This window comes from Salmo salar, chromosome 23 (genome assembly GCF_965601325.2).
Source record: "Salmo salar chromosome 23, fSalSal1, whole genome shotgun sequence".
NCBI lineage: Eukaryota > Metazoa > Chordata > Actinopteri > Salmoniformes > Salmonidae > Salmo > Salmo salar.
The window spans coordinates 20,940,912-20,964,866 of NC_138313.1; the positions used below are offsets into that span (position 1 = coordinate 20,940,912).

General features: G+C 41.3%; 1 protein-coding gene across 1 annotated transcript in view; it reads left to right on the forward strand.

Annotated features, from left to right (window-relative positions):
• Positions 1–23,955, forward strand: part of LOC106584134 (capping protein, Arp2/3 and myosin-I linker protein 3) — a 52,141-nt gene continuing 28,186 nt past the window's right edge. Inside the window, exons 1-18 of the mRNA XM_082967950.1 lie at positions 1–156; positions 2,359–2,453; positions 5,071–5,121; positions 5,211–5,270; positions 5,618–5,739; positions 5,859–5,953; positions 8,780–8,850; positions 11,686–11,759; positions 11,912–11,987; positions 12,080–12,168; positions 12,307–12,401; positions 12,500–12,586; positions 13,217–13,326; positions 14,184–14,261; positions 14,448–14,524; positions 15,015–15,119; positions 15,366–15,435; positions 16,765–16,846. Coding sequence (XP_082824076.1) covers positions 24–156; positions 2,359–2,453; positions 5,071–5,121; positions 5,211–5,270; positions 5,618–5,739; positions 5,859–5,953; positions 8,780–8,850; positions 11,686–11,759; positions 11,912–11,987; positions 12,080–12,168; positions 12,307–12,401; positions 12,500–12,586; positions 13,217–13,326; positions 14,184–14,261; positions 14,448–14,524; positions 15,015–15,119; positions 15,366–15,435; positions 16,765–16,846 — 1,570 coding nt within the window. The 5' untranslated portion in view covers positions 1–23. The remainder of the gene's footprint in view (positions 157–2,358; positions 2,454–5,070; positions 5,122–5,210; positions 5,271–5,617; positions 5,740–5,858; positions 5,954–8,779; positions 8,851–11,685; positions 11,760–11,911; positions 11,988–12,079; positions 12,169–12,306; positions 12,402–12,499; positions 12,587–13,216; positions 13,327–14,183; positions 14,262–14,447; positions 14,525–15,014; positions 15,120–15,365; positions 15,436–16,764; positions 16,847–23,955) is intronic.

The window sequence follows — 23,955 nt, forward strand, 5'->3', positions numbered from 1 at the left end:
TTTAGCAGCAGTCAGATGGTGGTATGCTTCCGAGAGAAGCAATCCGTTCGGTCCATTATTGCGAAAGGAAAAGGGGCGGCGATAGAGGAAGAAGAGACATGGCATCTAAAGACATAACAGCCTCTTGTTTCGTCAGCGTGAGCAGGGATATTACAGGTAGGGAAACATTTCAACATTATTCCTATTCCCATTATCTCGATCATCATCATCTGTAACGTGTACGGATTCTGGCTTTTCCCAGTCTGCGACTGAACAGGCGCATTGGGGGGTTTATAAGCAACACCTCTTTCATATATGCTAGTGCCACCAAGCTTTGTGTGTCATTCTTTATATGTCATCATCTAGGCTAAACGTGCTTTGCATTATTTGAGCATTTAAAGTTCGACAATTATGTAAAGCAAAGACATCCTGCTTGCACGGGATTTAGGATAAAAGCACAGCAGGCAGATCATGTAAAATCCCCAGGCCTGGGCCATAGGAAAAGGGGCGTTGTGAAAATCATCGTGTGCATCACGCGTGGGTTTAGTCGCTTATGGTGTGATCTGCATTCAGAAATTCATGCCAGGTTGTAAGAATAGGAATTGTTACCCTCTCAGCGTGTTGGCAGTGAGCATGGTCTTTCTTTGTCTGCTGTGTGTGTGTGTGTGTGAGTGAGTGACAGAGAGAGAGCGAGAGATAGAGTGTGTGAGTGAGTGATTGTGAAAGATAACGAGGGGGAGCAGTATGCATTTTCTTGCCAACAATTTGCATGTATTCTTCACTTTCCTTTATTGACAAGCCAGACATGGACACTGTATGCTACACTTCTCATTAGTAGAATTCTCAGATGATGAGGCTGCCATTGAGTTGACACAAGCTTACGTCTCAAAAACTCACACCATCAGGCCACACACACACGCTCACGCACGCTCACACCTACATCACACACACGCTTTGGCCTACCTAGCTACACACACATATTCTCTCACCCTCTAACCAACACCACACACACATGCTCGCGTTTGCAGGGAGTCTCTGCTGCGATAATTATTCCTAATGGCTCTATTAACCACACTGTGATAATTAATTCAGTGGAATCCCTGCCTTTCAATCCACTCACCTACCTGCCAGCCACTTCACTCTGCCTCAGATAGACAGTTATATAGCAGCAGGCTCCAGGTGGCCAGAGCAAAAACACCATCTATGTTTAAACAGTCATCATGGTGTTCAGATCATCATCTTCTTCATCATCATCATCAGAACATTACTCTAACGATCCTGTCAGAACAATCAGACTCAGCAGCATTCTCTTATTTGACCATGCATTAGTCACAAGTGAAGTACAGCACATTCAGGGCTTTGGATGGTTGGTTATCCATAATCTAATACCTTTCACCATCTCACCATCTCACCTTCTCCTCGTGTCCTCCTCTTTAGCCTCGCCCCTGTCTCTCTGATGGTGACTCTCTATGTCAGTGTGCCTGTCTGTCTGTGAGGGGATGTCCTCAGGCCAAGCCAGGTTATCTGCAGGTGTCTGGCAGGTGGGGGGGGGGGGGGGGGGGGTCACACCTCTGACTGGGATTCTATGTGACATCAATGCCTCGGTGACTGAGACTCACTTGAGCAGAGAGGATCCATGTGGTTGCTGGTAGTAGTCATGTTGTGCACATAAGGTAGCTTGTGTGGGAAGAAAAAATTGGCAATGTATTCTGAATCATCAATAACAGAGTGAATGCGATTGCAGGTTTTCGCCTATGAAACACACAATTAATAATAAAAAGATGTTTGATGGTTTATTTGGATTATTAGATGAGCAATAATGAAAAGCCAAAAGTGCTTGTAGTATGCATTATACAAGACAATGAAGAGATAGTAATGGAACAAATACAACAACAAACAGGAGAAGAAAAAAAACAGGCAGTTTTTTGTCTCGATCCAGTCTCACCAGCCTCAAGTACTGTATTCCAGCTCTGGCTTCCATATATAAAAAAAAATGCTCTCTATTTTATGGCTTCATTCTGTCCTCGCTCACATATCCTTGTTTTATTGGGCAATTTCTGTGCGCCTGCCATGGAAAACAGTACTGTTATTTACTTTTTAGTGTAAGATCCAACGGTTTTGGAGACTCAATGGTTTTATCCTCTGATAATCTCCCTCTGTTTATGAAATGCCAGATGTAAGTTTTTAATGACACGGTTGGTCTGTCTTCAGTTGTATGGCCAAACGGCTGTACACGCAAATGTCAAGCTTATCTCTTTCACAGTTCTGATGTACTGTATACTTGGCTGATGTGTGTCATTTGTGTGTGTGAAATGTTTGCTTCGTGTGTTGCGTGTATTAGTGTGTATCTGACCATGGGGGAGGGTTTTCTATTTACAGAGAGTATCAGGAAGATTGTTGACAAGTCATCCATCAAGTTTATACGCGGCATTAAGCTTGACACCAAAAATGGCAAGTCAGAGGACCGGATACTGGTGAGTACTGTTTTATCTGAAGAACTTCGTCTGGTGAAAACAACATTTGCTATATTGATGCGCTGGCTGCGGGGTGGGTGGTATTCCCATAGATCGTTGTTGATCTATTGATATAGAGGAGTTCTCTAGGCCGTCCACACACAGTACTACTCCGTCCCTCACTACGTCAATACAAGTCTGATGCAGTGGAGGATTCCTCCACAAGACATCGGATGGAAACCTGATGCTTGGTTTAGGAGAGACATGATGCAACATAGGCAGTATTGAAGTGCAATTAGTCACTATGGTCAGTTACAGACTGAACACAAGCTATGGCCAGACTGGCCACATGCCATGAATATATTGAGTTGATATGCTGCTGCTTCCCCACACCGGCTGTGCCTGTCTGTGCATTGTGGTGGGACAATGTAGGACACAGAGGTCTGTAAGAGCATCAGCTTGGGGAGGGACCTGTTTGAGGCTCTGTCTCTGTGAGACCCTGGTGGTGGAGGCAGTGCCAGGCGCGGGCGGACCTCTGCCTTTGATACTGGGGTGCTTTCATCAGAGAATATGGGGCAACTTATGGGGCTGCAGCTCCTCTATTGAAGATTTCATCTTCAATAGAGGAGCTGCAGCCCTGCCAGCTTATAGGACTAAATCTGGGCAAGTGAGCTCTTAAGTGTATAGATCCCAACCTATGTAAGTACAGAAAACAGGCAAAAGTATAAGAAATAGAACAACCAAATAACTGAGACTGTACTAACAATTCCACATAAAACTGCATTGAAATGTTTTCATGTTTTTGTGCTCCTGAAAACTACCAGCTGATGAGGTAATGGGCTCACACCCCCAGCTGGGCAGACTAGGCCTTGGCAGGGAGTCGTTCCCTCGATGACTGCTTAATGATTCATTATAGGGCGAGTTGGAAGAGTTTTGCAATGTGCACCCATTGATATTCAGGGACTATGTCTCTCTGCCAGGACAATGTTATCCATTAAATCCTCGCTGTCCAATCTCTCTCTGCTAAATGGTTCCTTTTTTACTCTGAACTAGAGTAGGGTATCTGTCTGGAATTCTGGTCTCTGTGGTGCGTAGATTAAGGCTGAGGAGAGGGTTAGTAGGATTTAAGCGTTCAAGGTAAAGCTTGGGGAAGGGTTTGGGTTAAGAGTAGGGCTTGCTGATGAAGCCTGAGCGAGGGTTAATGTTTTAAGGTAGGTTCAAGTTCAGGCTGGTAGGTTCTTCTTTCATTGTTTGTCTTCCTCTCCCATCAGGTTTGCTTGAGGCCATGTCATGTACTTTAAATGAGGCTTTGGTTTCCTTGCTTGTGAATTATTTAACCAGGTACTGGAAGTACCTTATTCATGTCTAACAGTTGCCTTACCCCCTTTATCAAGCCAATAAGAAAAGACAGGCATCATCTCTTCTCCAGAAACAGACACATAATGATATGATGTGTGCAGCGTGTCTCTTTGATCAGGAAGACTTTGATAATGACTTCTCTCCCGGGGGGGGGAACTGTCTCCCCTTCTCTCCTGCGCACCATCAGCATGATTTACTTCTATATACTCATATGGTACAGTACTAACACACTGTATCCACTGCCACCTCCTACCCAGTATACCCCCCCCCCCCCCCCCCCCCTAACTCATCACGTTAATGTGATACAATCCCCATGTTGTAATTAACTCCTTCAGACAGTGTCTTTGAAGTGGTGGAATGCAGGAGTCTCTCTCTCTCTGTAACTTCAGATACTATCGTTGTGGTTTGCTGTTGTTGCGTGTGGGTGTTGTGGCTGCCGGCAAGTGTTTGGCTCTGATGAGTAGAACCAAGCACCTCTCTCCCCGAAATGCAAAAGAGAGGGATAGCCACAATTAAATTGCTGCATTTTATTAAGAAGGCATACTGTACTAGTTAGTGTTTCTAGAGAGAGATTGAATGAGAGAGAGTGAGAGAGAGAGGCGGAGAAAGATAGCTGGAGAGAGAAAGGCAGAAGAGAAAAATGTTCCTCCATCCCTCCTCGGGGAGATGTTTAAAGGGGGCATCAGAGATGATGGAGCAAATGATCAGGAGCGAAGGAGCAGAAAAAAAAGAGCAGAGGACGAGTCAGAGAGAGGGAGGGAGAGAGCAACTGAAACATATTTGCTGTTTGTCTATCCGGTTTCAAAACAAAGTATAAACTGTGCTGTAGCAATATTTACAAAATGTTCTTCGCTCTCCTCTAAAAGATGGAGACAGGCGCATGAGAACAGGGTATATAGAGATTGTGTTTGTAGCCGAAGGTGATTGTATGTGTGTGAGTACGTGTACAGTACACGTGGGTGTGTGTGTGTATGCGGGCAGGCGGGTGAATGTGGGTGCTTTTAAATCACTTCCCTACGGAACTATTATTGTTGTGTCCATTTCTATAAACCATCTTAATACACATCCTGAGAAGGCAATCATCCCCGGTATACAGCATAGCCCATCAAAGCATAACGCTGTGGCAGAAAAGATTCCTGCCCAGATCGATAGGTGAATACAGAGAGTACTCCTCATTTCACCCTCTTCGTTACCATGGCAACCCATGAGAGCATTGGATGTGCAGTGAACTTTTGCTCAGTATGGATGTAATTTGTTAATGTTTCTCCGTCTGACTCAGGTCCTCACAACATGGAGACTCTATTTCCTGACAGCCAAGGTTCCGACAAAGGTAGCCATCATGACCACTATGTCATTAGGTACTGTTTACCATACACCAAACTCTCAGCATTATGTTAACAGATGTGCATTTTATTACAGATTGAGGTGACATTTAACTTCTTGGAGATCCGAGCCATGAACAGTCACCCAGAGTTTCAGGCGAGTAACATATGCCAGATTAACTGAGGTTTTGAATGGCCATGTTGGTGCATCGTCCATGTGGCCTCTTTTATCTGAACGGATTAGTTGTTTGAACAGATTTATAATGGAGTAGGCCTATTAGCAACATCATCTCAACATCTGAGCAATCAATCAAATCAGTTAATCTAATCTACAATATGGAGATACTGTATGAGGATCTTAATTCATGTAAGTAGAGCTACAGCAATTGGGTCTCTGCTTGGATATTTACTGCAATTAACTGTTAGTTATCGGGCATCATGCCGAAAATCACAAGTCTATCACTCTGTTCATTGAAACGATGTTGTTGTTGTTTTCCTATGCAGGTCGTCATAGACTTGGACAAGTCCACTTATTCCCTGAGGCTTCAGTCACGTGACCACCTCAGTCATGTGGTCAGCCACGTTAACTTTGCCCTGTCCAGAATATTCAACAACTCTGTTTTCTCGTAAGTGTCCATTTTCAGGCAGCATAGACTCCTGTACCTGACAGCTTTGAAACCCAGACAAATTATAAATAATGTTAGCTATTATGTCCCTTCTGAAACTTGTCCCATCTCTCTCTCAGTCCCTCCATCTGTCATTCAGACAGTGACCTTTCTGAGGGAAGCAGGAAGTACTCCCCCAGCTCAGAGACATCTGTGGAAACCCAGAGGGCCTGTGGTAAGAAACGCACAGACAGGCAGGAAGACAGACGGACACACATATACAGACTGCATAAGAGACCGATTCTAGTTGATGATTGACAGACAGGAAATTGTTGAGTAGATTGAAACGAGAGGCTGAAAGCAGGTCCTTATTAAGTGACAAATGGATAAAGAACCCCACTGCACTGCATGCCGTACATATTCCGTACATATTTTCAAGTTAATTCTTAGCTTTTTACACAGACATTGTAAACGTAGGGTAATTGCACTGCTTGTCATCTCTATTTTCTCTCTCTCAGTGAAATAAACACCTGCTCTGTACCCCTGTCCAGCAGTCAAATAACCAAATCGCTTCCTAGTGGCCTCATGGGTGGAATGTTGTTAATATTTTGAATCATTTCATAATTAATAAACATATTGTTTTTTTTAAACGCTGAATATCCAGTGTTTCTACAGTACCAGTCAAAAGTTTGGACACACCTACTCATTCAAGGGTTTTTCTTTATTTTTGCTATTTTCTACATTGTAGAATAATAGTGAAGACATCAAAACTATGAAATAACATATATGGAATCATATAGTAACCAAAAAACTTTTAAACAAATCAAAATATATTTTAGATTTTAGATTTTTCAAAGTAGTCAACCTTTGCCTTGATGACAGCTTTGCACACTTTTGGCATTCCCTCAACCAGCTTCACCTGGAATGCTTTTCCAACAGTCTTGAAGGAGTTCCCATATATGCTGAGCACTTGTTGGCTGCTTTTCCTTCACTCTGCGGTCCAACTCATCCCAAACCATCTCAATTGGGTTGAGGTCAGGTGATTGTGGAGACCAGGTGATCTGATGCAGCACTCCATCTGTAACGGCTGTCGTAATGAGGGGACCAAGGTGCAGCGTGTTGAGTGCTCATGATTTTATTCCACTATGAAACACTTGAACAAAATAACAAAACGAAAACAAGCCAACAGTTCTGTCAGGTACAGAAAACTAAACAGAAAACAACTACCCACAAACACAGGTGGGAAAAGGCTGCCTAAGTATGATTCCTAATCAGAGACAACGATAGACAGCTGCCTCTGATTAGGAACCATACTCGGCCCAAAACAAAGAAATACAAAACATAGAATGCCCACCCCACACCCTGACCTAACAAAATAGAGAAATAAACCGTCTCTCTCAGGTCAGGGCCTGACACCATCACTCTAATCTTGGACCTTACATAGCCTGGAGGTGTGTTGGGTCATTGTCCTGTTGAAAAACAAATGATAGTCCCACTAAGCGCAAACCAGATGGGATGGCGTATCGCTGCAGAATGCTGTGGTAGCCATGCTGGTGACAGTGGTTCTTCCTGTAAAAGTTGCGTCATACTGCAGTATACCTTCATCCTCATCATTCAGTTAATTGAAATTCAAATTTGAAGTCGTGCACAATTATCAGTTTCTATTTGGTTTAAATCGCCCATTCATTGTCAGGTAGAGACACATTAGGCCTTGGGACCCAAAAGCATAATCAGTGCTCTAACTCCCCCTTGCGGTGGTTTGGAGCAATGAAGCACTGATGCAGGGTAACGTACTATACCACAAATTACCTCTAAATCTCGTGGCATAATCTCAAAACTTTTAATTGAGGAACCACTGTAAGTGTGCCTTGAATTCTAAATAAATCACAGACAGTGTCACCAGCAAAGAAGCCCCACACAATCACACCTCCTCCTCCATGCTTCACGGTGGGAACCACACATGCGGAGATCATCCGTTCACCTACTCTGCATCTCACAAATGCATGGCGGTTGGAACCAAAAATCTCCAATTTGGACTCATCAGACCAAAGGACAGACTTCCACCAGTCTAATGTCCATTGCTCGTGTTTCTTGGCCCAAGCAAGTCTCTTCTTCTTATTGGTGTCCTTAAGTAGTAGTTTCTTTGCAGGAATTCGACCATGAAGGCCTGATTCACACAGTCTCCTCTGAACAGTTAATGTTAAGATGTGTCTGTTACTTGAATTCTGTGAAGCATTTATTTGGGCTGCAATTTCTGAGGCTGGTAACTCTAATGAACTTATCGTCTGCGGCAGAGGTAACTCTGGGTCTACCTTTCTGGTGGGGGTCCTCATGAGAGCCAGTTTCATCACAGCGCTTGGTGGTTTTTGCGACTGCACTTGAAGAAACTTGAAATGTTCCGTATTGACTGACCTTCATGTCTTAAATGAATGATGGACTGTTGTTTCTCTTTGCTTATTTGAGCTGTTCTTGCCATAATATGGACTTGGTCTCTTACCAAATAGGGCTATCTTCTGTATACCACCCCTACCTTGTCAAAACACAACTGATTGGCTCAAACGCACACCTAATTGAAATGCATTTCAGGTGCCTACCCCATGAAGCTGGTAAAGCTGTCATCAAAGCAAAGGGTGACTACTTTGAAGAATCTCAAATCTCAAATATATTTTGATTTGTTTAACACTTTTTTTGGTTACTACATGATTCCATATGTGTTATTTCATAGTTTTGATGTCTTCACTATTATTCTACAATGTAGAAAATTGGTACTGGTTTTGTTATATTTCAAGTCAGTTTCTTTGATGTACAGTATATAAAGTGTAATAGTGGGATGCAAACTCAAAATGGAATGCATTTCAACTCTATATCTGACATGGTACAGGTGTCTTCTTTTGTTAAGCCAATAACAATGTGTGTGAGGTGTATACTTTTCTTTCAGAGTAGATTTGTTTAAGACTACCAAGAAACACTCTGTGTGACCCCTATTTAGCCCAATGCAGTAAAAGGTTAAAACCCTCCTCTCTCACCATCATCTATTTTTCTTTCTCTCTGTCCGTCTCAGGAGGGTTTTCCGAGACCTACGCTGCCCTGTGTGACTACAATGGAATCAGCTGCAAGGAGGAAGTGCAGTGGGTAAGAGCTATGAGAGTAGGCCTGTTGTGTGTTAGTGCACTGGACTGTTATAGTGCTTTCACAAAGTATTCATACCACTTGACTTATTCCACATTTCGTTGTGTTACAGCCTGAATTCAAAATTGATTAAATATTTTGTAACCCATCTACACACAATACCCTATAATGACAAAGTGAGAAAAGAAATGTTTGAAAAATATTGAAAATGAAATGCATAAATATGTAATTTACGTAAGTATTCACACTTCTGAGTCAATGCATGTTAGAATCACCTTTGGAAGCGATTACAACTGTGAGTCTTTCTGGGTAAGTCTCTCACAGCTTTGCACACCTGGATTATTCTTAAAAAAATTATTCAAGCTCTGTCAAGTTGGTAGTTGATCATTGCTAGATAACCATTTTCAAGTCTTGCCTTAGATTTTCAAGCTGATTTAAGTCAAAACTGTAACTCGGCCACTAAGGCACATTCAATGTCATCTTGGTAAGCTACTCCAGTGTATATTTGACCTTGTGTTGTAGGTTATTGTCCTGCTGAAAGGTAAATTTGTCTCCCAGTGAAAGCAGACTGAACCAGGTTGTCCTCTAGGATTTTGCCTGTGCTTAGCTCTATTCCATTTCTATTTATCTTAAAAACTATCTAGTCATTTCCGATGACAAGCATAACCATAACATTTGCAGCCACCACCATGCTTGAAAAAGTGCAACTCAGAGATGGTTGTGATGGATTTGCCCCAAACATAGCTCTTTTTATTTAGGACATAAAGTGAATTTTTTTGCCAATTAATTGCAGTTTTACTTTACTGCCTTATTGCAAACAGGATGCATGTTTTCAGTTTTCTCCTATCACAGCCATTAAACTCTGTAACTGTTTTAAAGTCACCACTTGCTTCATGGTTGAATCCTGAGTTAGGAAGGATGCCTGTGTCTTTATAGTGACTTGGTGTATTGATACACCATCCAACGTGTAATTAATAACTTCACCATGCTCAAATGGATATTCAATGTCTGCTTTTTTTTATCCATCTCCAAATAGGTGCCCTTCTTTGTGAGGCATTGGAAAACCTTGCTGATCTTTGTGATTGAATCTGTGTTTAAAATTCACTGCTAGATTGAGGTACCTTACAAATAATTGTATGTTTGGGGTACAGAGATGAGGTAGTCATGTTAAACACTATTATTGCATACAGAGTGAGAGAGTGAGTCCATGCAAACTATTATGTGATTTCTTAAGCACATTCTTACTCGTGAACTTATTTAGGCTTTCCATAACAAAGGGATTGAATAGGGGATACCTAGTCAGTTGTACAACTGAATGCATTCAACTGAAATGTGTCTTCCACATTTAACCCAACCCCTCTGAATCATAGAGGTGCGGGGGGGCTGCCATAATCAACATCCACGTCTTCGGTGCCCAGGGAACAGTGGGTTAACTTAAAAAAATAAAGGAGAGCCGCACACTCTAGGAGCTCAGATGCAAAAAAATAAATATTTTTTGGGGCACATTATGAGATCTGATGATAGTATCGGTAATGTGTTTTTGGACCTTCCCTTGGTCGTATTCTCGCGGGGCAGAAAACTCAGAGATCAATTGGTAAACTCTGATTTACCACCCCAAGATATCCCTGCACAACGTGTATTTGCACCCCTACTGGATGGAAACAACAAGTGTAATGGCTGTGCTCAATGCAATGGCACTTATAAATGTAGATCCTTCAAACCCCCCCAAACAGGGAAACAGATCCCAATCAAAGGTGTTATCATGTGCTCCACAAAGGCAGTTATTTATCTTATATATCCTTGTGGTAAAAATGATGTGGGTGAAACAAAGCGCGATTTAAAAGTACGTACCATTAGGTACAAAAACTTGACTTACCCAGTTGCAGCCCACTTTTTGGAAGAAAACCACTCGATTGCGTCTCTGCGTTATATTGGCATCGAACATGTCACCCTCCCTAGGAGAGGGGGTGACCTCGGCAATTTATTGTTAAAACGAGAGGCTGCCTGGATGTTTAATTTAAAGACTCTTGCTCCCTTCGGTCTCAACGTAGACTTTGATCTGAAGCCATTCTTGTGATTTTTGTGATTTTGCTGTTGTAAATGTTTGTAGGCTTATGTAGCCAAATTGTATCTATGATTGTACGCTATCCATTTATATTTTTTGTATGCTATTTTAATATATGAGAATTAACCAATGATATCAGGCCACACCTGGCCATGATTACAGACATCTGTGTGTGTCTTTTGACACTATATAAACGAGTCACCCCACAGTGTTTGTCATTATACCCTGATGAAGACATGTTGTCTGTCGAAACGTTGGACATTACATTTTTGCATCTGAGCTCCTAGAGTGTGCGGCTCTCCTTTATTTTTTGAAGTGTTCCACTCCGCTAGCCAGCACCTCGCCTAAATAGGTGTGCGTTTCTTTCGCCTCTAAACAGTGGGTTACCTGCCTTGCTCAGGGGCAGAACAACTGATTTTTACCTTGTCAGCTCAGGGATTAGATCCAGTAACCTTTCGGTTACTGGCCCAACGCTCTAAACACTAGGCTACCAATAGGCTACCTACTTATTGACTCAAGACATTTCAGCTTTTCATTTTTGATTAATGAGAAAAAAATGTATAAAAACATTATTCCACTTTGACATTATGGGGTATTTTGTGTAGGCCAGTGACACAACATCCCAATTTAATCCCAATTTTAATTCAGGCTCTAACACAACAAAATGTTGAAACAACAAAATGTTGAAGGCCGAAAAGAAGAAGAAAACTGCTTTTTCAAATGAGGGGGTAATATTCTATAGCATGTGGACTCATGGGTAATCTTGCTCCTAGGATGTGGACACTATATATCACTCTCAAGACAACAGGGAGTTTAACCTAGTGGACTTCAGCCACCTGGAGAGCAGGTGAGGGAATGGGAGAGGGAGAGAAAGAAAGAGAGCAGACGCTATCAAATGAATGCTGCTGCAGCCTATACAAATCCAGTTGCTAAATTGATATCGAGAGTATTATAAAATGTACCCGTTTCGATACAGTTATTGTTGTGTGTTTGTGACAGGGACTTGGCAGTGATTGTGGCCTCAATGGCATACAACACCTGGTTCACCAAACTATACTGTAAGGACCTACGCATAGTAAGTATTGTTCTGTCTGTCTCTCCTTGTGTTTCAGTGGTAATTGAAAGAAGTTATAAGCATGTAATGACACAAGGTCATTTTCATTTCAGGGGTCAGAGGTCAGTGAGCAGGTTTTGCATACACTCAGTAAGTCCTCCAGTCTGGAAGAGCTCACTCTGGAGAATGCTGGTCTCAAATCGTGAGTTTTCCTTTCTTCACAAAACTCTCTTACACTTTCTTTATGAATAAGAAGAGTATTAGAACGAGAGAAAGAGTGTTTGTTTGTGTCATTGTGTCTACGTCCAAATGTGTGTATTGTATATTGTGTATGTTTCAGTGACTTTGCGCAGAAGCTGTCAATTGCACTCTCAGAGAACCCTGCTTCTGTCATCCACTCTCTGAACTTGGCACACAACACATTGGACAACCAAGGTACCAAGCAGATGCCTTATTTCCTGTTAGACTCACATATTTGCCTATTTCTGTTTTAGTGACATCTCTCCTCACTCTGTCTCTCTCTTTTGGTGTAGGTGTGTCTAACCTCATCCAGCAGGTGTGTCGTCTCAGCAAAGGACTGCGTCTCCTCAACCTCTCCAAGACCTCCCTTAACTCCAAAGGTTTGGACTGCTTCATCTCTCCATCCTTCCATCTCTCAATCTCTCTACCAGCCCCACCCGGAGCGAAAGGCCCCATCTCCCTGTCCCCCTCCATGTTACAGAAGCATACTCATCCCCTCAGCGTCCCCTGATATTAATACAGGGCAGTAACTCAGCAGACTGGGACAGTCAGCTGGAGAATCAGTTAATGAACACCTTTGACTACATTTGGGTTTTATGAAGCTGCAACAGCTTCATATGCGTGCTATATTTATAGCTGAGGTGATGTAAACCTCTGTACCCCCTGTAAGTCCCCCCTGTAAGTCCCCCCTGAACAGCTCAGTGTGTTGTCATGTTTTGTGTCTACTATACAACAGCTTCAAGATTTATGATGTGTCCCCATGGTAACCATCTTTCAGGCGACCTGCTCTCTATTACTTCCCACACTTATTGAGAGTTTGAATACTGAATATTGAATTAAGAATGATACTGCACACGTTCACACAGACTGATTCTGCTGACAGATGCAGGTGAGAATCACATAATTCAAAATGTTCTGAAGTGGTTTTTTTCCCTCTCTTTGGTAAATTTGCATTAGCTAGCTGAATGCATCTCTCATGGCTTCCCCCTCACTCTCTCTGTGTGTCTCAGGTGTGGTGTCTCTGTCTCAGGCTCTGTGCTCCAGTGATGAGTATTCCAACTCTCTACTGCACCTGGACCTGAGCAAGAACCCTGGGGTCCTGTCTGGGGAGGACGCTTCGGTCAGAAAACACACACACATAAACGCATACACTGAGTGTACAAACCATTAGGAACACCTGCTCTTATCATAGGCTGACCAGGTGAATCCAGGTGAAAGCTATGGTCCCTTATTGATGTCACCTGTTAAATCCACGTTAATCAGTGTAGATGAAGGGGAGAAGACAGGTTAAAGAAGGATTTTTAATTCTTGAGACAATTGATCCATGGATTGTGTATGTGTGCCATTCAGAGAGGGTGAATGGGCTGGACTAAATATTTAAGTGCCTTTGAACGGGGTATGGTAGTAGGTGCCAGGCGCAACAGATTGATTGTGTCAAGAACTGCAGCGCTGCTGTGTTTTCCACACTCAACAGTTTCCTGTGTGTATCAAGAATGGACATGTAGCCAACTTTTTATTATTGTTATTTGTCTTTTTTTAAATGTAAATTCTTTTGTTATTTATAAAACTTTTTTTTTTACCCCTTTTTCTCCCCAATTTTGTGGTATCCAATTGGTAGTTACTGGATCTCTAGTGGCACAGCTAGCACTGCGATGCAGTGCCTTAGACCACTGCGCCACTCGGGAGGCCCCATCTAGCCAACTTGACACAACTGTGGGAAGTATTGGTGTCAATATGGGCCAGCGTCCCTCTGGAACACTTTTGACACCTTGTAGTCCATGCCCCGATGAATTGAGGCTGTTCTGACGGCAAAAGGGGGTGCAACTCAATATTAGGAAGGTGTTCCTAATGTTTCGTAAACTCAGTGTACATACTCTGACTTTGTATACAAACCAAAGATAAAATAAATGCACTGATTATGCCTTATGCGTGAGTTTCACAGTTAAACATTATTGTCTTTTCTCTCTCTTTCTACAGAATCTGTACCTTTTCCTTTCCCAGCCTAATTGTCTGGTCCATTTGGACCTGTCTGACACTGACTGTGCTGTTGACTCTGTGAGTATCTAATGGCTCTGCGAGTTAGATTTTCATTTGCACACTTATGTAATGTAGGATTTAATGAGTTTCTCTACACCCTTTGCAACCTCTGTTTCTGTTTTTCATCCTCTATAATCCTCAACCCCTTTCTTTTTCTCTTTCCCACTAAAATTGCACAACACAACTCTCTCCTCTCTCGCGTAGCTATTTGGGGCTCTGCTGAGGGGGTGTTGTGCTGATCTCTCCTACTTGAATCTCTCCAAAAATTCCTTCTCACACAGGTTAGTCACATATTTGAGATTACCTATTTATTTGGTGTGATGTGGCAGAAAAACGCTTTGAGGCTCTGAGTGAAGATAGAACACAAATTTTAGCCAGAAATCTTTTTTTCTTCAAAAATCCTCAGGCTTCATCTTTTGCTCTCTCTTTTTCTTTTCACTCTCTCTATCTGTCTTTATCTCTGCTGCTCCCTCAAATGAGAAATCAGAAATGAGCTTTGTGGGAATCACTGGAACATTGTGTTTCCTCTCTGTGGGTGTGTCTGTCGATTTAAATGAGAACTTGCAGAGCTGTCTGCATAGATAAGACTCATGAATATTTAAGCAGAGCTATTCATCATCTGACCCAACTTGCTCCCTCCTCTTTGGCCAGCTTCATTTTCTCTCTCTTTCTCATTTAATCTCAATCCTCTCGCCACTTTATACCACTCATGTATACCTCTTTTTGCTCTCCTCTCTCATTCATCTCCCTCTGACCTCTCTCTTCTCCCAGGAAAGGGAAGGAGACCCTGCCGTTGTTCCGTCAGTTCTTCAGCTCGGCCTTCAGTCTCACCCATGTCAGCCTGGCCTCTATGAAGCTACCCCCTGATGCCCTGAGGTCAGTTCCCCTATTCTCCTATTCTCCCCTGCTCTCTCTCACACACCTACAGCTCACTAGAATGACAGGGGAAAGTTTAGCTGCACAACACACACTGGTCTCTATGGCACTTGAGACCGAGTTAAAGGGTGTGAACTTCCAGACAGAGAAGGAAGCAAAACGGCCTTTGTTGTAGTAAAACAAGTCAATACCCTTTCCACCTATCACATATTGTTTGTATTTTCTTCCCATTCTGTCTTTCTTTAGGTCTCTTTTCATAGGATTGACCACAAACCCTCACATTAATGACCTTCACCTGGACATCAGTGGCTGTGAGGTACAAGTCTGTCTTTCTGTCTGTTTGTCTGTCACTCTGCACACAGAACATTCAATTCCTGCTGGCCTTTTTAATTTCCCATCTCTATCTCTCTGGCGTTCTTTTCTTATGTTTCAAGTAAGGACTTGGTGTACAGTAGATAAATAGTGCCTGTGGAAACTATTCAGACCCCTTGACTTTTTCCCCATTTTGTTACGTTACAGCCTTATTCTGAAGTTGATTAAGTAAACATTTTTTCCTCAGCAATCTACACACAATACCCCATAATGACAGAGCAAAAACAGGTTTATTTTTTTGGGGCATGTTTATAAAAAATAAAAAACAGAAATACCTTATTTACATAAGTATTCAGACCCTTTGCTATGAGACTCGAAATTGAGCTCAGGTGCATCCTGTTTCCATTGCTCATCCTTGAGATGTTTCTACAACTTGTTTGGAGTCCACCTGTGTTCAATTCAATTGATTGGAAATGATTTGGAAAGGCACACGCCTGTCTATATACAGTGCATTCGGAAAGTATTCAGACCCCTTCCCTTTTTTTTTCTACACACAATTCCCCATAATGACAAAGCAAAAACAGGTTTTAATACATTTTTGCTAATTTATAAAAAATAAAATGAAATATCACATTTACATAAGTATTCAGACCCTTTCCTCAGTACTTTGTTGAAGCACCTTTGGCAGCTATTATTACAGCATTGAGTCTTGGGTATGATGCAACAAGCTTGGCACACCTGTATTTGGGGAGTTTCTTCCATGCTTCTCAGCAGATCCTCTCAAGCTTTGTCAGGTTGGATGAGGAGTGTTGCTGCACAGCTATTTATCTAAACACAATTCCCCATAATGACAAAGCATGAACAGGTTTTTAGAAATTTCTAAAAAACAGAAATACCTTATTTACATAAGTATTCAGACCCTTTGCTATGAGACTCGAAATTGAGCTCAGGTGCATCTTGTTTCCATTGATCATATTTGAGATGTTTCTACAACTTGATTCGAGTCCACCTGTGGTAAATGTAATATTTCAGTTTTTAATTTGCAATACATTTCCAAGTACTATTTAATCCATTTTAGAATAAGGCTGTAATGTAACAAAATGTGGAAAAAGTCAAGGGGTCTGAATACTTTCCAAATGCACCGTAATGTTCCACAGTTGACAGTGCATGTCAGAGCAAAAACCAAGCAATGAGGTCGAAGGAATTGTCCGTAGAGCTCCGAGACAGGATTGTGTCGAGGCACAGAAACGATCTTTTCTCAATGTCTCGTCTTATTATGCTTTAAAAGTCCTCCTCCTTCCACACATGTTGTCTCTTTCTCTCTCTGTTCCAGCTGAAATCTGCAGGAGCTGCTGTGATCCAGGAGCTGTTCCCCAGAGTCTCCTCCATCGCCACCCTGGACATCTCTGACAACGGTGAGCACAATGACAGACTGCACCACTATGGCACAGTGTGGTACACTGCACTCTACACCAGTCACGACCCAAAGAGGTCTGAGTAAAAAAATACTCCTTTCTGAACTTAAACAACTTAAACCAAGTAGAAAGTGTGTAGAAATGATAATGAACTTACATTTTTAAATAATGTAATCTCTGAAGATTTTTTCTTCAATCACAGTATTTTCAATATAAAGCTATTAGCAGCACTATTTTGGTTGATTTTGTGGCCTCAAGCCAGTTAACATTTTTCATCAAGAATATGGGCAAAATGTAATTATTGACAATGAAATTGGGAATATTATTACCTTGTCATATAATTGCTACATTTACTATCAATATAGCGTTAAAAATAGTTTTCCTGATTGAATTTTGGCCATTATTTTTCGCGATGCGAATATTGGGTCGTGACTGAGACAACCTGGTTCAATTTGGGTCCCAAGGTAAAACCAGTTGAGAACCACTGCTCTACACCACTGTGGCACACACTGGCAATCTGCACCACTCAGTCAGCTTATTTTGTGTGAGGTGGTTGTTTGTGTTTGAGCACATTTTGTATGAGTGGGCTGTGGGCTTGCCACTTTTGAGATAGTTTTGTATTTGTGGGGGCTGTGTATTTGTATTTATTAATGATTCTCATTAGCTGCTTCCAAGGCAGCAGCTACTCTTACTGGGGTCCAGCAACATTAAGGCAGTTATATACAGTTTAAATATGACATGACATTAAATGTCATAACTGTCAGGGATTTCTTCGTTGTCAGACGATATGGCGAAATCATCGTCGGAAAATGAGGACCAAAATGCAGCAGAGTTGAGATAGTTCATTTCGAACATTTAATGAACTCAAAAAGGAACATACAAAATAACAAAAACAAACTCACGATTTCTAGACAGTCCTGTTAGGCTCACTCACGCTAAACAAGAAACAATCTCCCACAAATACACAGACAAACACACCCAACTAATATAGGACTTCCAATCAAAGGCAACACCACACAGCTGCCTTCAATTGGAAGTCCACCCCAATTAACCAAACATAGACATACAACCAACTAGATCAACATAGAAATACATAAACAAGGAACAGTGCCCAAAAACCCCGGAATACATAAATCAAATGCCCTTTTTAGAAAAACCACCACCCCGAACCACATAAACCAAATACCCTCTGCCACGTCCTGACCAAACTACAATAACAATTAACCCTTATACTGGCCAGGACGTGACAATAACACTTTTCACAGCACATTAAGTGTGATCCCTCAGGCCACTACTCTACTACCAACTATCTACAATACAAAATCAATTTGTACGTGTGGGTAGAGTGCGTGTCTTATCATGTGTATGTGTAAGCGTCTGTCTATGCCTGTGTGTGTCTCTTCACAGTCCCCGCTGTTCCATAAGTTGTATTTTTATCTTTTTTTTAAAATTTATCTGACATTACTGCTTGCATTAGTTACCTGATGTGGAATAGAGTTCCATTTAGCCATGGCTCTACATAGTACTGTGCGCCTCCCATAGTCTGTTCTTGACATGGGGATTGTGAAGAGAACTCTGGTGGCATGTCTTTTGGTGTATGCATGAGTGTCCGAGCTGTGTGCTAGTAGTTTAAACAGACACCTCGGTACATTCAGCATGTCAACACTTCTTACAAAAAACAAGTAGTGATGAAATCAATATCTCCTCCACTTTGAGCCATGAGACATGAGAGATTTGCATGCATATTATTAATGTTAGCTCTCTGTGTACATTTATGGGCCAGCCGTGCTGCCCTGTTCTGAGCCAATTGTAATTTTCTGAGATCTCTCTTTGTGGCACCTGACCACACGACTGAACAGTAGTCCAGGTGCGACAAAACTAGAGCCTGTATGACCAGCCTGGTTGATAGCGGCAGAGCAGTGCTTTATTATGGACAGACTTCTCCCCATTTTAGCTACTGTTGTATCAACATGTTTTGATCATGACAGTTTACAATCCAGGATTACTCCAAGTAGTTTAGTCACCTAAACTTGCTAAATTACAAGATTTAGTTGAGTTTTAGGGTTTAGTGAATGATCTGTCCCAAATACAATGCTTTTATTTTTTTATTTAGGACTAACTTATTCCTTACCACCCATTCTGAAACTAACTGCAGCTCTTTGTTAAGTGTTGCAGTGATTTCACTCGCTGTAGTGGCTGACGTGTATAGCATTGAGTTATCCGCATACACTACCGGTCAAAAGTTTTAGAAGACCTACTCATTCAAAGGTTTTTCTTTATTTTTACTATTTAATTGTAAATAATAGTGAAGACATCAAAACTATGAAATAACACATATGGAACCATGTAGTAACCAAAAAAGTGTTAAACAAATCAAAATATATTTGAGATTTGAGATTATTCAAATTTCCACCCTTTGCCTTGATGACAGCTTTGCACACTCTTGGCATTCTCTCAGCCAGCTTCATGAGGTAGTCACCTGGAATGCATTTCACTTAACAGGTGTGCCTTGTTAACCTGTTAGGGCTAGGGGGCAGTATCGACACGGCTGGATAAAAAACGTCCCCGATTTAATCTGGTTACTACTCCTGCCCAGTAACTAGAATATGCATATAATTATTGGCTTTGGATAGAAAACACTCCAAAGTTTCTAAAACTGTTTGAATGGTGTCTGTGACTATAACAGAACTCAAATGGCAGGTCAAAACCTGAGAAGATTCTGTACAGGAAGTACCCTGTCTGACCATTTCTTGGCCTTCTTTGTCATCTCTATCCAAAACAAAGGATCTCTGCTGTTACGTGACACTTCCTACGGCTCCAATGGGCTCTCAGAAGGCGGCAAAAAGCTGAATCGTGGCTTTGCAGGCTCTGGCTGAAAAAAAGTAGCGCGTTTGGGTAGTGGCTGGTTACAGTACTGTGAGACTCAGGCGCGTGCCCGCGTCGACCGAATGCTTTGTTTTCTTTCCTCTGTTTACCTAAACGCAGATTCCCGGTCGGAATATTATCGCTTTACAAGAAAAATGGCATAAAAATGGATTTTAAACAGCGGTTGACATGCTTCGAAGTACGGTAATGGAATATTTAGAATTTTTTTATCACGAATTGCGCCATGCTCGTGACCCTTATTTACACTTCGGATAGTGTCTTGGAACGCACGAACAAAACGCCGCTATTTGGATATAACGATGGATTATTTTGGACCAAACCAACATTTGTTATTGAAGTAGCAGTCCTGGGAACTGCATTCTGACGAAGACAACAAAGGTAATCAAACTTTTGTAATAGTAAATCGGAGTTTGGTCAGGGCTAAACTTGGTCGGTGTCTAAATGGCCAGCCGTGATGGCTGGGCTAGCTACTGAGAATATTGCAAAATGTGCTTTCACCGAAAAGCAATTTTAAAATCGGACACCTCGATTGCACAAAGGAGTGCTGTATCTATAATTCTTAAAATAATTGTTATGTTTTTTGTGAACGTTTATCGTGAGTAATTTAGTAAATTCACCGGAGGTTTGCGGGGGGTATGCTAGTTCTGAACGTCACATGCTAATGTAAAAAGCTGGTTTTTGATATAAATATGAACTTGATTGAACAAAACATGCATGTATTGTATAACATAATGTCCTAGGAGTGTCATCTGATGAAGATCATCAAAGGTTAGTGCTGCATTTAGCTGTGGTTTGGGTTTATGTGACATTATATGCTAGCTTGAAAAATGGGTGTCTGATTTACATTTACATTTAAGTCATTTAGCAGACGCTCTTATCCAGAGCGACTTACAAATTGGTGCATTCACCTTATAATATCCAGTGGAACAACCACTTTACAATAGTGCATCTAAATCTTTTAACCTCTTACATCTATCTGATTATTTCTGGCTGGGTACTCTGCTGACATAATCTAATGTTTTGCTTTCGTTGTAAAGCCTTGTGGTTAGATTAACGAGAGTCTTGTCTTTAAAATGCTGTAAAATAGTCATATGTTTGAGAAATTGAAGTAATAGCATTTCTAAGGTATTTGAAAACCACTGGATTACACTGGCTGTTGCGTAGGTGGGATGAATTCGTCCCGCCTAGCCCAGAGAGGTTAAAAGTTAATTTGTGGAATTTCTTTCCTCCTTAGTGCGTTTGAGCCAATCAGTTGTGTTGTGACAAGGTAGTGGGGGGGTATACAGAAGATAGCCCTATTTGGTAAAATACCAAGTCCATATTATGGCAAGAACAGCTCAAATAAGCAAAGTAAAATGACAGTCCATCATTACTTTAAGACATGAAGGTCAGTCAATATGGAACATTTCAAGAACTTTGAAAGTTTCTTCAAGTGCAGTCGCAAAAACCATCAAGCGCTATAATGAAACTGGCTCTCATGAGGACTGCCAAAGGAATGGAAGACCCAGAGTTACCTCTGCTGCAGAGGATAAGTTCATTAGAGTTACCAGCCTCAGAAATTGCAGTCCAAATAAATGCTTTACAGAGTTCAAGCAACAGACATATCTCCACATCAACTGTTCAGAGGAGACTGCGTGAATCAGGCCTTCATGATTGAATTGCAGCAAAGAAACCACTACTAGGACACCAATAAGAAGAAGAGACTTGCTTGGCCCAAGGAACACGAGCAATGGACATTAGACCGGTGGAAATCTGTCATTTGGTCTGGAGTCCAAATTTGAGATTTTTGGTTCCAACCGCTGTGTCTTTGTGAGATGCGGATTGGGTGAACGGATGATCTCCGCATGTGTGTTTCCCACCGTAAAGCATGGAGGATGAGGTGTTATGGTGTGACGGTGCTTTGCTGGTGACACTGTCTGTGATTTATTTCGAATTCAAGGCACACTTAACCAGCATGGCTTCCACAGCATTCTGCAGTGATACGCCATCCCATCTCGTTTGGGCTTAGTGGGACTATCATTTGTTTTTCAACAGGACAATGACCCAACACACCTCCAGGCTGTGTAAGGGCTATTTGACCAAGAAGGAGAGTGATGGAGTGCTGCATCAGATGACCTGGCCTTAACACTCCCCAGACCTCAACAAAATTGAGATGGTTTGGGATGAGTCGGACCGCATAGTGAAGGAAAAGCAGCCAAAAAGTGCTCAGCATATGTGGGAACTCCTTCAAGACTGTTGGAAAAGCATTCCAGGTGAAGCTGGTTGAGAGAATGACAAAAGTGTGCAAAGCTGTCATCAATGCAAAGGGTGGCTATTTGTTTAACACTTTTTTGGTTACTACATGATTCCATATGTGTTATTTCATAATTGTGATGTCTTCACTATTAAGCTATAATGTAGAAAATAGTAAAAATTAAGAAAAACCCTTGAATGAGTAGGTGTTCTAAAACTTTTGACGACCGGTAGTGTACATAGACACACTGGCACACCTAGATTATGTTGGAGAGGCTTCCATTAAAGAACACCCTCTGTGTTCTGTTAGACAGGTAACTCTTTATCCACAATATAGCTGGGGGTGTAAAGCCACAATATATATATATATATATATATATATATATATGTTTTTCCAGTAGCAGACTATGATCGATAATGTCATAAGCTGCACTGAAATCTAACAAAACTGCTTTTTATCATCAATTTCTCTCAGCCAGTCATCAGTCATTTGTGTAAGTGCTGTGCTTGTTGAATGTCCTTCCCTATAAGCATGCTGAAAGTCTGTTGTCAATTTGTTTACAGTAAAATAGCAATGTATCTGGTCAAACACCATTTTTCCCAAAGTTTACTAAGGGTGGGTAACAGGCTGATTGGTCGGCTATTTGAGCCAGTAAAGAGGGCTTTACTATTCATGGGTAGCGGAATGACTTTTGCTTCCCTCCTGAGGGCGCACACTTTCTAGTTAGCTTAAATTGAAGATACGGCAAATAGGAGTGGAAATATCGTCCGCAATATCGTGGCATGTCAATGTTGATAGACAACAATATTTTTTCACCTCTTCCATACTGACTTTACAGAATTCAAAATTACAATGCTTGTCTTTCCTAATATGATCAGTTATACTTGGATGTGCAGTGTCAGTGTTTGTTGCTGGCATGTCATGCCTAAGTTTGCTAATCTTGCAACTGAAAAAATCCTTCAAGCAATTGGCAATATCAGTGGGTTTTGTGATGAATGAGCCATCTGATTCAATGAATGATGGAGCTGAGTTTGCCTTTTTGCCCTTAATTTCATTTAAGGTGCTCCAAAGGTTTTTTCCATCCTTTCTGTCATTTATCTGTGTTTCATTGTATAGTTTCTTCTTCTTTTTATTTAGTTTAGTCACATGATTTCTCAATAGATTTCGCAGCCAGACTTATTTGCCATTCCTTTTGCCTCGTCCCTCTCAACCGTACAATTTTACAATTCCTCATCAATCCATGGGGATTTAACAGTTTTTACAGTAATTTTCTTAATCGTTGCAAGCTTATTAGTAAAGCAATTTCATAAATGTGTCAAGTGCAGCGTCTGATTGCACCTCATTACACACCACAGACCAACAAGTATTCTTTACAACATACGAACAACATTGGAATCACTACAAAATGTCTTGTATGACCTCTTATACACTATATTAGGCCCAGCCTTTGGATCTTTGGTTTTCCTAGATATGGCTACTATATTGTGATCACTACATCTGATGGATTTAGATACTGCTTTAAAGCAAATTTCTACAACATTAGTAAAGATGTGATCAATACATGTTGATGATTTAATTCCTGTGCTGTTTGTAACTACCCTGGTAGGTTGACTGATAACCTGAACCAGGTTGCAGGCACTGGTTACAGTTTGAAGCTTTTTCTTGAGTGGGCAGCTTGATGAAAGCCAGTCAATATTTAAATCACAGAGAAAATATACCTCTCTGTTGATATCACATACATTATCAATCATTTCACTCATGTTATCCAGATACTGACTTTTAGCACTTGGTGGTCTATAGCAGCTTCCCACCAGAATGGGGTTTAGGTGAGGCAGATGAACCTGTAGCCATATTATTTCAACAGTATTTAACATGAGTTCCTCTCTAAGCTTTACGTGAATGTGGTTCTGAATATAAACAGCAGCACCTCCACCATTAGCATTTCTGTCTTTTCTGTAGATGTTATAACCATGTATTGCTACCACTGTAT